The 16,032-nt window shown below is 41.5% G+C and overlaps 1 protein-coding gene across 4 annotated transcripts in view; it reads right to left on the reverse strand.

Annotated features, from left to right (window-relative positions):
* Nucleotides 1–2,307: 2,307 nt before the first annotated feature.
* The window catches only part of Atp6v1a (ATPase H+ transporting V1 subunit A), a 52,573-nt gene continuing 38,848 nt past the window's right edge, over nucleotides 2,308–16,032 (reverse strand). For all 4 annotated transcript variants that reach the window (XM_006975761.4, XM_006975762.4, XM_015994672.3 and 1 more), the window contains exons 13-16: nucleotides 15,004–15,207; nucleotides 7,802–7,896; nucleotides 5,937–6,108; nucleotides 2,308–4,577 (exon numbers count right to left, since the gene is read on the reverse strand). In XM_006975761.4, the coding sequence (XP_006975823.1) occupies nucleotides 4,485–4,577; nucleotides 5,937–6,108; nucleotides 7,802–7,896; nucleotides 15,004–15,207 (564 nt within the window). In that variant the 3' untranslated portion in view covers nucleotides 2,308–4,484. The remainder of the gene's footprint in view (nucleotides 4,578–5,936; nucleotides 6,109–7,801; nucleotides 7,897–15,003; nucleotides 15,208–16,032) is intronic.

Here is a 16,032-nt window from a genome sequence, read left to right on the forward strand (position 1 = left end):
GTCTTTGTGGAAACAACTTCCAGTGGCAGATTGGCAGGGGCTGGCTGTCACTCACTGATGGATGTGCTCTGCCTCCTTGCACACTTGGGTACCTGAGATGTGGATCGTCCTCTAGTTCCCAGAATCCCCCAGCAGCACTGTGTCAGTAAAGGCTGAGGTTTGTTAACTCGCTTCTTAATGACTGTTACTGGTTTCTTTCCATTCTGTCCTCATTTGGGGCCCACCCCCCACTGGTGTTTCCCGGAGACGCTAAACTCAAGTCCTTGTTTGAGAGCCAACTTCCAATGGAAATGAACTCAGGCCAACTTCAGTGTCATTTTGCCACTCACTTGAGAAAACTGGTCCCTTCGTTTGTTGCAATACATTAAAATTAATACACTGAAGACACTGGGATATTACCTAGCAGACTAAAAATAACCCATTCTAATGAATAAGACTACCCATGAATTTCTAAGCATTTCTCTCTGTAAACTCGGCAATCAGTAGCAATTTCTTGGGTCCAATCCATGTTGCTTCATTCCTTTGGAAATTGTTAAAAAATACCATGGTTCAAGAAATAAAATATATCCTATTACGATGGCTATTCTAGGCTATTAGCTTGACTACATCTGGAATTAACTAAAACTTAAGTGGCTGGGTAGGTATACCTGTGAGGGATTTTTCTTGATTGGATCATTTGAGGTGGGAAGACCCCCCCCTTCAATCTGTGGCAGCCTATTTAAAGGGCATGGCTGAAGGAAGCCTTGCTCTTTGCCTGCTTGCTTTCACTCTCAGGCCCATCCCTTCTTTGGTAGTAGAGCCTACTTCTCTGGGATTCTGGTGTGTACTTCACACCAGCTGAGGCATCCAGCCTCATGGACTGAACTCCTGGATTCTTGGACTTTTCATCGGGAGCTAGCCATTGTTGAAATAGTTGGACCATAACCCGTAAGCCACTCTAATAAGTCATATATATATATATATATATATATATATATATATATATATATGCTATCAGTTGTTTCTCTAGAGAACCCTAGCTAATAACACCTTGTGCTATAGTTAACTTTGGTTGCCAGTTTTACTGGATCTTGGATGAACAAGAGTAAAGTATCTCAACACACCCAATAAGAGATTTTCTGGATTACATTATCTGATTTGGGCAGCACCTTCCGAGGGACAAGACTTTTGCTTTTTTTCCTGCTTGCTTTCATGTTGTGCAGGCAAACCATCTACTCTGCTATTGCTATTCTTCACCAGCATCCGAATTCAGTCTCCTTGGCTTCCAACATGACTGAAGACAAGTGGCTCTTTGAGCAATCCTCTGGACCTTCAGCACCAGACTACGATGCTAAGGCTGCAGCCTGTGGACCGAGCAGCTACCATATTCTAGGCATATCCAGGGTAAGACAGCCATTATTGGACTACTCAGTACATATTGTATGAGCCAAACCAATAAGGCCCCTTTGTATACTTTCTGTTCCTCTGGAGCACCCTGACAAATACACAAATAAATCACATTTCTTGGCGTGATTGTGTGGCCATTTCCAGAGATGGTTAGTATACCAACTAAGAGGGAAAGGCCAGCCCTAAATGTGGTTGCCTTCATCCAATAGGCTGGGGGGTCTTGGTGGAACAGAGGCAGGAGAAGCCAGCTAGTGCAAGCTCCTCTCCTTTTGAATGTCTGTTGCTGTTGCCATCACCCATAGATGCCTCCCGCTTCTCCAGCCTTCCCATATGAACTATCAAGGAAACTTCTCAGCTAACAGCCTTGGCCTAGGGCTGTGGTTTCATCAGTCCCTCTTATACTGAGGCTTCCAGCTTCTTGGACTGAGTAGCTACTGGGTGTTGGCTGTTGAGCATGTAGATGGCCACTGTTGGACTATGCAGTTCCAACCAGGCAAGCCAATCTGATAACTCCCACATATACACATCTAGATAACATATTGGAGAGCTACAATGGATATTGGTAAATTGCTACATTAGGTCTAAAATTATTGACATTGTAAATTATAAGACAGTTCAAACTGAACAAAATTGAAATGAGCACCATGGATCACCTCTAATTTTGAACAAACACTTAAGGCAGTGGTCAGCATGGGTAAGAGTCTGCACACTGTACTTTCCACCCACTGTACGATGGGACTGTAGGATGCCGTGTAGACTGTTGTGAATGCCATAATCCAACTTCATGATGCAAGTAATCGACACAGTAAAACATTTTCAAAAAGCACATATTGTAACATTAAGTCAAAATATAAAGTGGAATGTTTTCTAAGAGATCTTGCCCCTCATCGCCCCCCCCCCCAAAAAAAAAGGAAAGGAAAGTTAATTTAAATCCATTTTTATTTTTCATAGATTTTAATAATTATACATTACTCTTGACATAAAGATGGTGAAATCTTAAGGGTAAGGAGGCAGTTTGTATGGCCTCTTCTATTTGTTGTTCAGGATGGAAGTTTCCAAAGGTGTAGGTGTGAGAGTTAACACTGGAAAAATACTTAAGAAACTTGTGTAACTGGCTGCACTCAGGAGCAGGCACAGCACAATAAACAGAACTGCATAATCTTTAAAAAGATCGCTGTGTTTTAACATATCCTTACCAAGGAAACACTACCAGTGAACAATCCAAAACTCTGCAATGTGGATAAAAGGAAAGTTATAGTGGAAATCTGAGCAACATTTCTCTAGCTTCTTCACACTCATCCATCAACATTCTTAAAAGGAGGAAGAATGCACATCTCAAATCCAAGACAACAAGGAACAAACTTGGTCAAGTAGTTTCTTTGGATCATTCACTCTGATCACAAGCCTAGTTAGCTGGTAGGTGTAAGCAGAAAGTTTTTGAAATCTTTTTCATTTCCACTAGTCAGGGCCTCTGGATATGAAGCCACAATGGAAGCAAACTGATTAAGCAGCACCGTTAATCCACATCTCAACAAGTCATTGCATAATCCACATCTGTCAACATTGTTTGATAGATCTGAAAAGGTTACATGAAGAACATCCTTCCTGAATTGCAGTCCGCCGTGTACAAACACGCACTGTGCAAGGATTTACACATTATGTCTGAACTATATACTGTCTATGTCTACCCAAAAGACCAAAAGAAACGTACCACCTAATAATTTAAATAACATACCGAGGCTTAAAAGAAAGACTTCACGTTATTACACTTGTGTACTTGAGAGTGTCAGACATGTTCAATACTCTCCTAAAGAGGAAGCATGGTGCCAGCACGATTAGCCAGAGAGTGAGCAGGAGGCTACCTCTCCAAGCTCTCAGAAATGTGTCTCTTTATGCAAACATGGAAATTATTACTTAAACATACTGAAACAGTGAGACAAAATTGATTGTTTCCTTTTTTTATGACCCAGTTTTTGTTACTAGTTAAATACAAGAACAATTTCATCTCTAGCAACAGAATGGGAACTGTCATGCTGCTATGCCCACAGATACTTTGAGAAGCTTTCTGAGCCAGTGAATAAAATACACGTAAGGTTGTATTTTCTGCAATTGGTAGACCCACTGTTTTCAGAATTTCAACAAGCAAACACACATATGACACATGTACCTTGTAAAAATAATGCCACTCTGGCCCCAAGAATTACCCCAGCACAGCTGGTTCTTACAGGGTGAACTGCCTGTAACCACTATCTTGTTTCTCTGTGGTCTTCCAATTCCCACTGCCACTCTGAGAAGCTTGTCCACCTAGGTTTGAGGAAAAGAATGGCTATGATGTGGATCACATTTCCAATGATTTTTAAATTGTACTTAAAAAAAATATTTCTTAGTAATTGAGTATATAAAAGTCCTTGATATTGAATTTCTCTTAGTGAAATAAAATACGCTTTAACAAGATGATGGTAATTTAAGTTTGACCACCTGGCTCTTTTCTTTCTTTCACGTTTTCAGAGGGAACTGATTTATCTCTTATGCTCAGCCTTGTAAATGCCTGTAATAAAGACAAAATAGTTCCCAAGTGCCCCATAAACAGTCCTGATTGATAATGGGGAAGCGAGGCATAATTGGAACATTAATCTTTTCCGTTTTTAAATGGAAATATTTCTTGCAAAAACGGTTACTCAACAAAACACTGAGCTGCAGGTGGTCTGACTACACAGGCAGAGTCTCTCCCTAAGTACCTGACCACAGGCACACAGAGAGCTGGCCTTCCAGTCCTAGTAGAGTGCATGCAGTAGTCCTGTTTACAGTTTAATGGAGACGAGCGAAGGGGGAGTCACCTTGCACACAGTTACAGTAGCGGAGCCATGTGTATCAAATGCACTACAGTCACCACTCCAGAGAAAGGCCAGGGAGCCCCTTCCAACACTGGCACACAGGAATGTTTGTTTTGTAAGACATACCAAAGGAACAGCAAAACAAATGACAACACACATAGGCACTAGTCTCAAAGCTGCACAACATGGAAGCAAAGGGTTTGAGATGAGAAATTCAGGAAAATATACACGAGCTTGCTGAGGAGGAGGAAAGAGACCACAGCTCTAATCTTCAAGGCTACGGAATGCATTCTGCATGTCTTCAAGAAGTTGTGCGTAGTCTGCCTTGATCTTTGCCTCGCCATCTTTTACTGGATCCTGAAAAAGAAAATAGTACAAATTTAATTTACCTTTGGGAAATAATTGTCAAGATGATAAGCTACTTATTAATATGGAGCACTAGGTTAGGTTGAGATACACTGGTAAATCACAGGCAGGAGTAAAAACGACACACTTCCTTTTTCAGTGGAAATGTGCTAGTGGACTAAAACAAAACACAATCCATCATTTCATTTTGAATTTTGCCTGCTATTGACACTCAGTGATCGAACCTCAGCAACATATACATTGATTAGTGGGAATCTTGTAGCATCACGTGTGTTACACGTTAGATGCATGTGTGTATACAACAACTAGCAGTTAAAATTCAGTGAGTTTCCTGTGGAAGGCCTGAGCATCACACTCAGATGGGAAGTGAGACATGTACAATAAGCTAATACAGCACAGTTAACTGAATCTAGGTCATCAGGTTAGCAGCAAGTACCGTTACCCACTAAGCCGTTTGTGGTCTCCAGAGCATCATTTTCAATGGGTGATCACTACATATGCTCATATATCATGACTGAGAAATAATGCACTGTAATCCAATTCATCAAATATTTAAAAAACACTCATATATTTGGGTTTCTACTGGTAAGTTCACTTAACTGGTTAAACTTTGTTTATGAGAATGTGGAGGCTAGATGAGGTAATAGCGCTTTAGTAAAGTAACTGCTGCCCAGCTAGGAATTCACTCTAACTGCCTAGTAGCTAAGACAGAGAAAACACATTAGGATATATTTTAGACAGGACACACTGTAATGTGTATACGTGTGCCTGAGTGTATATCTGCACATCATTTGTGTGCGGAGCCCTGGGGGGGGGGTCAGAGAAGGTGCCGGATCCTCAGAGTTTCAGGAGTTGTGACCCACCATTTAGGTTGTGGGAATTGAATCCAGGCCCTCTGCAAGAGCAGGAACTGTTGAGCCACCCCCAGCCCCACAAACAGGACATAGTATAATCTTTACTACTGGAGTTCCTACTGGAATAGAACTGGGATGATTGTTTTGGCTTTATACAACCTATAAGCACTGTAAAATGAAAAAAGGCGAATTTCAGGAACTTAGAGATGACTCAGCAGGTAAAGACTTGATGCTTTTCCAGAGGACCCAAGCTTAGTTCCCGGCACCCACACCATGCACATGTACCAGCTCTGGGATCCAACACCACTTCTGGCCTCCACAGGTACCCACACACATGTATCACAAATGCATATATGCACATAAATTAAAAATGCAAATCCCATACCTCAGGTTTGGAACTCAAGTAGGACAGGAAGGAAGGAAAAGTGAGGAATGGGGGCCGGGGGAGGAAGGCTGGCTTCTCGCTAACAAAGGCTAGAGCAGAAAGAAACGATACCTTAAATTTCATGGAGGAAAGTTTGTAGAGGATCTCCCCCATGTGCTCACGGATAATGGACCATGTGATTTTATTGTCACTCTGGGCAGTGGTTTCCACAGCTCTACGGGCCATGTCATAAAATGAGATCATGTTGGACAGCATCCCCACTGTCTTATAGAATGGACAGAACCTAGGGAAAATGAACAACCGCGCAATTAGCAACAACCACCTACAAAGCAAATCCACCCTTTTATTACATGAAACTTTGTGAATCGCCAGCCATTAGTTGCTTTAAACACATAGTCGGCTTCTAGTTATCAAACAGAACAACGATGTAGTACTGCCATACTGTTTTGTCAGCAGCCTGTTTGGGCACAAGCAGTTAAATATGTAACTCAAGTGGCAAAACAACCGAGCTGTAAAGACTCCTTGTGATCGGAGATAAGGTTTAATGAATAATAGGAAAGCAGAGAACAACTGCAAAGTTGCTAGTTACCCTGTTTTCTCGCCGCCCTCCCTACCTCCTTCCTCTTTTCTCACTGTGCTGAACCGAGGGTCTTGGGATATGGTAGGTAAGCTATCACCCCTCCCCAGCCTTTGGTTCCTTTAGTACACTCATTTTTATCTACCCATACCTCTTAAAAGCATAGACACACACGCACTCAGTTCCATGTATCTTACTACAGTCTTTCTGAAGAATTCTGCCCCTGTTTCCTTTATGTGGCGGTTCAGTTCAGGACAGAGTTCAGAAGCTAATGGACATACTGGCTTGTTTTTTCTGTGCACTACCTTCTGACCAATCCTATTTGCTCAGTTCTCACCTTAGGTATCAGTCCCTGCCTTCCACCTTCTCTGAGACAGTGTCTCTGCTGTCCACCACTGTGTACGTATGCTCCATTAGCTTCTAGTTGGCCCCTGAGCTTCCTAGGACTCTGCTGTCTCCAGCATCCACCTCGCCACTGGGGAAGTACAGACACAGATGTGTGCTACTGTGCTTGGCTTTGTGTGGATTTAGAGGTCTGTCTTGAAATCAGGTACACTGAGCCATTTCCCTAGCTCTTTTTGGTCTTTTGTGGAGTCAAATATGATTTAAGACAGAGAGGGCTAGCTTAAGACAAAAGGCTCGAATTCTCAATGTTTAGGAGAAACAGGTTCTGTAAACAAGCTCCAGCACTCTTAGAGAAATAAGAACGGGCAAGCACTGGGCAGGGGTGGCAGAAGGTAGGAAGGGCTCTCAACAAGGTCTTTTGTAGCAAGAAACTTGGGACCCTTGTGAAATAAGGCAGGGGAATATGTACAAAATGAATATGTAGGCAAGGGCAGTAGAAAGCAGCAGGAGAGAAAGATGAGGCAGGGGGCGTTCCCCCAGGTCTGCATACACAGCCATGACTCACTCTAATTATGGACATTTGTGTGAGTAAAAACACTGTCAGAATTGGACTAACAAGCAAATTGAGACAAAGGGGCATATTAGACTATCTGCTATAAACATACAAAACAAGCAATATACAGAGTCAGAATGTACTTGTGTGAGAAGGTTTTCAATGTGCAGGCAGCTTCTTTGCCAAAACATAACAGAAAGTCTTCAAATGTCTGTAACTCCAAGATCTGACACCCTCACACAGACATACATGCAGGCAAAACACCAATGCACATAAAACAAACAAACAAACAAACAAAAACGTATTATTAAAAAAAAGGTGGGGGTGGGGGAATTACAGGCCTGGCATGGTGGTGAACACCTTTAATCCTAGACTCTGGAGACAGAGCCAGCAGATCTCTGAGTTCAAGGCCAGCCTGGTCTGCAGAGTGAGTTCCAGGGCAGCCAGGACTACACAGAGAAACCTGTCTCGAGAGAAAAAAAGGAAATTAGCACAGCGTACCTGTCGTAAGGAGTGTACCCATTTTGTTGTAGGAAGTCATCTTTGATAAGTTTTGCCACCTCCAGAGTGATTTTATCTGTCTCTGCTAAAGAAGCCTAGGAAACAAAAGGATATTTTAAGGAGTTTTATCCTGTTGTGTGGAATCAATGGCAACAAATCAATTGGCAAGCAGACATAATACACAATCACTTATCACTGATAAATGCACAACCTTTGATTGTTTAATAGTGGTAAACAGTACATGATATAAAATTTAGCATCTACAAGTTAGGCATAGTGGCTCATGCCTGTGATCTCAGTACTTGGCCAGCTGAAGCAGGAGGATTACAGTGAGTTCCAGGCAAGGCAGGGTGGCAAAGTGAATTTCAGGAAGGTCTGATTTGTACCTCTCAAGGTTCTTCAGTAGTATAAAGCACTATCATATTGTTGTGAAACATTTTATCTTGGACACCTAAAACTCCAAGCCCACAAATTGCATCATTCTTCTCCCTATTTTAGACAGCTGATATAAGTAGAATCATACACCATTTGCTTTGTGACCAGCTTATTTCATTTCAAATGTCCTCATCATTCATCTGTGCTGTAGCAGGTGACTAACTGTCCATTCATTCACTAAAAGGTGGACATTTGAATCATTTTACTCTTGGCTATGTGGACAATACTGCTATGAACATGAGTATGAAAGATGATTAATCTTTAAAAAATCATTATTTTGTGTGTATTAGTGCTTTGCCTGCATGTATGTATGTGTATTATGTTTTTTCCTGACTACCAGGGGTCAGAAAAAGGCATTGGATGCCTTGTAACTGGAGTTATGGATGGTAATGAACCACCATGTGAGTACTGGGAATTGAACTCTGCAAGAACAAGTGCTCTTAACTACTGAGTCATCTCACTAGCCCTAATCACTCTTTAAAAGCATTAATGTGCATGTGTGTACACCTGTGTGTGCTGGGATTAAAGGCGTGCACCGCCACCGCCTGGCCCCACACCCATTTTTAAAAGAACAGTTTTCTACCCTACTTGTCTCTATTATTTGAATTTAGTTTTTCAGCTTGTTTGACAGATACCTATGTAGTCCATAGAGTCACTCTGTTGTTAACATTACAGGACGGTTAGAACGATGGTGGATAGTTCAGTATTCACGTTTCTGAGTGCTGTCTGCTTGGAAAGTTAAGAACAGAGCTTCAGCTTGTAAGTACCATGGCCTCAAACACTCTGCTTGTTGGCAACCCCCTGGCCAGCCGTGAGATGATACTAACAAGAGGAGAAAGGGACAAATCCACTGAGTTCCAGCACTCTGGGATGACTCGTGTGCATTAGCACCTCACTCAGGTGAGGATCAAGTCTTTCAGAGCTTTCTTTAAAAACAAAACAAAACAAAACAAAACTCTTCACCTCTATTTCTTTCTTCACCACACTTAAATATTAAGCGTGCTTGATGTGTTTTTGTTTTAATTATGGAAAAAAATGTATGTTTTGCTTTGTGAAAATATTTTTCATTACTTAAAACATTCTCCAGTGTTTCTGACTGGTTGATTTTAAGATCCACCATGTCGTTCTGTCATGCATAATTCACTTCTTTCAACTCTGGCAATTTCATTCTGTCTAGATGTCCTCCATTCTTTACCTTCTATCTTTGCCCCTGGCAGGGGGCACCAAAATTTCATCTCATTTTCTACTATTATAAATGCTAAGGACTCAAGGTACCCAGCACATTCTGTCTACAATGGCCACTCCAAATGACACACCACCAATAGTACATCAGTCCCAGAGCCCACAGTACTTGGCAACACCCAGCTGAACAATTTTTGCCACTCAAACTAGTATTTATTGTTTGAAGGATTACCACAGGTTTGTGATATTTCTAGTTTCCTTTTCTCATCTGTCTGCTCTACCCTTTGGTTATATTTTAAACAGTAGACCATCAACTTTATTTGCTGAAAACTTCCTTTAAAACTTATTACATTTTATTTCATGTGTGTAAGTGTTTTGCCTGCATATATGTTTGTTGTACCCACATGTACCAGGTGTCCACATAGGCCAGAAGAGGATATCTGATCCTGCTGGGGAATATTATTTTAAAATACGTTACTTTTGTTTATGTTGTATTTGTTTAACTCTGTGAAGCTGTGTTACTATGCCTGTCAAAAACACCTGATGGTCTAATAAAGAACTAAATGGCCAATGGCGAGGCAGGAGAGAGGATAGATGGGGCTGGCAGGCAGAGAGAAGAAATAGAAGGAAAAATCTGAAAAGTAGCCTGAGAAGGAGGAGGATATCAGGGGCCAGCCACTCAGCTCCACAGCAAGCCACGGAGTAAGAGTAAGACTTACAGAAGTAAGAGAACAGGAAAAGCCCCAAGGCCAAAGATAGATGGGTTAATTTAAAGTTAAGGAAAGCAGGCAAGAAACTAAGCCAAGCTCAGGCCAGGCATTCATAAGTAATAACAAGCCTCCGCATGTGATTTATTTGGGACCTGAGTGGCAGGCCTCCCAAAAGAGCAAAATAACCAACATGATCCCTTGGATCAGGAGTTACAGACAGTTATGAGCCACCATGTGGTGCTGGGGACCTTTGGATGAGCAGCAAGCACTCTTAACCACTGAGCCATCTCTCCAGCTCCTCTGATGCTTTCTCTTGATGTTATGCTAAAGAAAATTAAGAGTCCCTTTCTAATTCTAGATAACATTAGATTTGTTTTCTTTAAAATTTTTTATTTCACACACACACACAATTATTTTTAGGGGGGGGGCATGTGTGTAATACACATGTAGAAGTTAGAAGACAATTTTTGGGACTGTACTTCTACCATGTGGGTCCCAGGATTGAACCCTGGTCATTGGGCTTGGCAGCAAGTGTTCTTACCGTAAGACTCGCTTTTTCCCCTTAGGGCTGGAGAGATGGCCCAGAAGTTAAGAACGCATATTGAAGACCCTGGTTTGATTCCCACACCAGCACTGGGTGCCTCATAACTGCCTATAACTCGCTCCAGGGGGATCAGACACCTCTGGCTTCCTTCCAATAGCACGTGCACTCTCATGCACATATCCACACAGACAGGAAGACACACACATACACAAAAATTTTAAAAATTAAAAAAATTGTTTTTTATTAACATGAAAGTGTTAATAAAAGTTTATTAACATGAAAGTGTTCCTCTCATACCTAAATTTTAAATCTATTTGTATTTACCTTTGTAAACAACTCAGTTTCATTTGCTTCAAACACCTAATAGTTTTCCACTGTTGACTAAAACAATCCATACTCCCCCTCAATTGATCTGTGAAACACTATGCAGTATCAAGGATCCATATACGCCTAAGTCTATCCCTGCTCTGTCCACTGGTCTGTTTGTGTTATCTCACCAATACCACACTGTTTTTATTACTACAGTTCTCTGTTAACACCCAGTAGGAGGACATCCCCTCCTTATTTACTGTCCTGTGTTGTTTTCCTAAGAGTGAGTCTTCAGGACGAACTTTAGAATGATTACTCATTTTCATGAAGATTTGGCTGCAGTGGGCTGAGATGTAGCTCACTAGCAGAGTGTTTGTTTAGCATGATGGGGTACAATCTCCAGCACTGAGACACGAAATCAACTAGAAATCAGGTGGGTATCACACTGACTTTCTAGTTCAAACAAGTGGTACTGCCAAAAATCTATTCATTGAGTGACTTATCAGTGTGTGTGCACACATGTGCACATGCTACACAGTTGTGAGGTTGGAGAACAACTGGCATTTCTTTTCTCCTTCCACTTCTGTAGATTCTGGGGCTTGAACTCGGGCCACCAGGCTTACGTGGCAAGCAGCTTTACCCCCTGAGCCACCGTTCTGAGCCTTGAAATGGCACCTTTTAAATTCATTCCCAAGTGTAAACTGTCTTCAGATAATCTCCTATGAGTTTTAAAATACTTTTGATAGAAAAAAGTGTTTTTTTTTTTTTTTCTCAGTTCATACCTTCTCTTTTGTTGTTGTTGCTGAGACCTGAGTCTAAAACATACAAATATACAAAACCAGCTTCACTATGTAGCTCCTGGCTGGCCTGAGTTATGTAAACCAGGCTGGCCTCCAACTCATGGATAAGTCAGCCTCTGTCTCCCAAATGATGGGCTTAAAGGCGTGCCACCAAGCCTAGCTATGACCTCTATTTTTCATGGCTACTGGGAACACTGCATCATTGCTAGTACATAAAATTTCTCTTGATTTATGTTTATCTTGAATTGGGACTCCTCACCCAACTCTTACTAATTCTGCTTCTTTGTTATTTTTCTAGTTAGATGAGCACATTATTTACAAATAATGACATCTTAATTTCCACTTTTATAACTGTGATAGCTAGTTTTTAATGTCAACTTGAAACAAGTTAGAGTCACCTAGGAAGAAGGAATCTCAACTGAAAAAACGGCCCTACCAATTTCCTGATTAATGGTTGGCGTTGGTAGGCCCATCCCACAGAGTGGTGTCACCCCTGGGTGGATGGTCCTGGATGACAGGAAGGCAGGTTGAATAAGCCAGTGAGAGCACTCTTCCATGACTTCTGTTTCAGTTCCTGTTCTGACTGAGTTCCTGCCCTGACTTCTCTCAGTGATAACCTCCTACCTGGAAGTGTACGGTGAAATAAACCATTTCCTCTCCAAGTTGCTTTTTGTCATGGGTTTTATCAGCAATAGAAACTCTAAGACAACAGTTTTCTTATTTCATTCTTCAGGATTTCCATATTCAACTGAACACAGTGAGAGTCAACATTCTCTCAAGACAGGGTTTCTCTGTGTAGCCCTGGCTGTCCTCAAACTCAAGAGATCCACCTGCCTCTGCCTTCTGAATGCTGGGATTAAAGGCGTGCGCCACCACCACCCAGCTAGCATTCTAGGCTCAATCTTAATTTTAAGAAGAAATGCATCTGAAATGTGTCCACTCTCTAGTAAGTAAAACATACCCCTATGTTTTAGTATATTATTTGTATTTTCATCCATTTGTGTATAGCATGTATGTGACTGTGCACATGTTCATGCCTATCTGGAAGGCAGAGGAGGACACTGTGTTTCTTCCTCTATCATTCTCCCTTTATTCCTCTGAGACAGGGTCTCTCACTGAGCTAGAAGCTTGCCATTTTGGCTAGGTTAGCTAGCTGGCAAGCTTCCCAAATCTGTCCGACTCTGCCCCTCAGTGTCTGGGCTAGAGGTGTGTGCAGCCATCCTTGGCTTTCTGCATGGGTGCTGGGAAGCTGAATTTTGGTCCTCATGTCTGCACAGCAAGTGTTTTACCCACGAAGCTATCTCCCCAGCTTTCTATTTTTTCAATTTATTTTAACTTTTATTCATGCCCACGTGCGTGTTTCCGTCTGCTATGTGCGTGTGAGTACATGTGGAGGCCAGAAGATGGCATCAGATTTCCTGGAGCTGGAGTTAGAGGCAGCTGTGAGAGGCCCAACATGGGCTCTGAGACTGTACTCAGGTCCTCTGTGAGAGCAGTGAGTGCTCTCAACCATCAGTCCAGCCTTCCCGCCCCCTTATTAAATTTAAGATAAGGATTGCTATGCTGTCTGGGCTACTATCAAACTCCAGGGCTCAAATACCTTTTCCCTTCTATGTCCTCAGTAGCTGTAAAAAATAGGCACACACTAGCATGTGGAACTTTGCATGTTACTTTTTACAGAGTTAAAAATTCTAGTCCTTGTTTTGTAAGAGATTTCTAAAATTATAACGGTAAACTTCAAATATGTTTTACTTGTGGGTTGAGATATCACTTTCCTATTAAGTTATGATGCATTATGTTTTGTGTATGGATGTGTGTATGTTCATGTGTGTATACAATTTTGCATGTGTGCAGGTATACATGCACACATGCACGTGGAAGTCAGAGGCTGATATTGGGTGTCTCTTAACTGCTTTCCACTTTAATTTTTTTCTCACCGAACTTGGGGCTCACCAGTAGAATGGTGGCCCAACAAGCCCCAGGGACCCTTCTGTCTCTGCCTCCACAACGCCGGAATTATAGGCACACACTACCACACCTCCACAATGCCGGAATTATAGGCACACACTACCACACCTCCACAACGCCGGAATTATAGGCACACACTACCACACCTCCACAACGCCGGAATTATAGGCACACACTACCACACCTGGCTTTTCCCAAGGTGCTGGAGATCTGAACTCAGTGCCTGTGACTGTGTGGCAAGCACTTCACTGACTGAGTTTTCTCCCCAGTTCCTAAGGATACAGTCTCTGTGTCGCATCTGCTCAACTTTGCTTGTTCATGATAGATTGTACTTGTAATGCCTTACTAGGTCTAAGAAATGAATATTTAATATTTTTTATTGATATTCATAAACAAAATGTTTTTCTTAAATTGCCTTTATCTGGTTTTACAGGCCTATTTCTTGCTCCTCTGAGAGGATCACAATACTCTTTAAAAACTAGAAGTATAATATATGCTATAGATGTTAGCTATCTAGTAATATTATCCTTTGTTGGAAAAAATTAGGAGGCTATTTTATCAGATATAATAAAAATAACAGGCCCTGGCATGGTGGCACACATCAGTAATCCTAGTACTTGGGAGATAGAGACAGAAGGATTATAGGTATGAAGCTAGCCTGAGCTACACAATAATTATATAAAGAGAGGGAAGGGGTTAAGTCCAGCTAGTCGTGTATGACCTGAGAAATCATTCACTTGTGAGATTTCATTTGACTGAGTTTATTTAAAACATCTTCCTTTGGAATATCTAGACACAGGCTATAGACTCCAGTCACTTATTGAAGGTCGCATAGCTAATGATTAAAGGAACCAGACTCTGATCCTTGATTCCCAGCTCTAGAGCTCTCACAAAGATGACATTAACTGGCCCTAATTTGATATCTAAGTTGACTAGTGAAGGGTATCTTCTTTTCACCTGTCATGAACCCAGGACCATGCAAATGCTACATGGAATTTTAAAGGTTCAGTTAGTTTAAAAAGTACTCCCCATTTAAGATTTTGCTTGTTTTGAGACATGATCTCACTCACAGCCCACAACAACCTGGCACTTACTATGCAGTGCAAACTGGCCTCAGAACTGTGGCGCTTTCCCCGCCTCAGGCTCTGGGGGCCGGGATTAGTCATGAGCCCTTATACCAGCCAGGCGGGCATCTGCATACCTAAATTTTAGCAACCGATACAGCACCCCAGCACAGCCCCTGCCCTGCCTCACCTTCCCCACAAGCTGCACAATTTCTGCCAGGTCCTCTTCTTCCTGCAGAATCTCCTTAGCTTTGGTCCTCAGAGGAACAAACTCTGTGAAGTGTTTGTCATAGTACTCGTCCAAGGCACGCATGTACTTGCTGTAGCTGATGAGCCAGTTAACAGAGGGGAAGTGCTTGCGTTGAGCTAGCTTTTTATCCAAGCCCCAGAACACCTGATTGAAAACAGGAAAAATTAGACTTCTTTTACAAAGCAGTGCAGTATATTTATTTGTCCCCAGTTATCACTTTTTAACTCCTTAGGCCAATTATGTATCATATTAGCATATATAAATATAACTGAAATAGAATAAAATGTACAAAAACCAAACTTAACTAAAAAACACATTTCTCCATTTTCAGGGTGGGTAATATCTACAAATCAAACTTATTCCAATTTCCTTAAAACTACATCAAATGTGATAGTAAAAAGGAAAATGGGTGCAATTGAAGATTATTATGGTATAAGAACAGAACAAGAAGAAAGGCTGATTAAGATGGAATAGATATTTACCTCGATTAAAATCCTTAAAAAGTTCTGATGAATTCAAGTTCCTATCATTGTGAGTCAATTAAATGATATTTGACATTCATTTTCTGAGGCCAAACACTCAGATACTTTATGCATTGGTAACTTTGTTCCACTTCCCCCCCACAATTTAAAACCCAAAATTTAGCAAATATTAAATACTTTGATAACTATAGATTTAGCCTGTACGATTTCATCTGATACTGTCAGAAACCAAGAAAGATTGTTCCTACATACAGACAGACTTACAAACATATTGACATTGTTTTACACTACAGCTCTGATTCACACACATCTTTTATTCAGGCTTCTTTAATGACCAGCCATCAATTATAATTATGCCTTGACTCAGGTAAACAACTGTCTAGGCAGACAGCACCTTTTCCACGTTTGCTCTCACCTGGTATGGTTAACGAAGACAAGAGAGTGCAACAACTGTGCCACTCTGGAGCCCACATCCAGTGTGGGTGCC

This window comes from Peromyscus maniculatus, chromosome 12, assembly GCF_049852395.1.
Source record: "Peromyscus maniculatus bairdii isolate BWxNUB_F1_BW_parent chromosome 12, HU_Pman_BW_mat_3.1, whole genome shotgun sequence".
NCBI classification, from domain to species: Eukaryota; Metazoa; Chordata; class Mammalia; order Rodentia; family Cricetidae; genus Peromyscus; species Peromyscus maniculatus.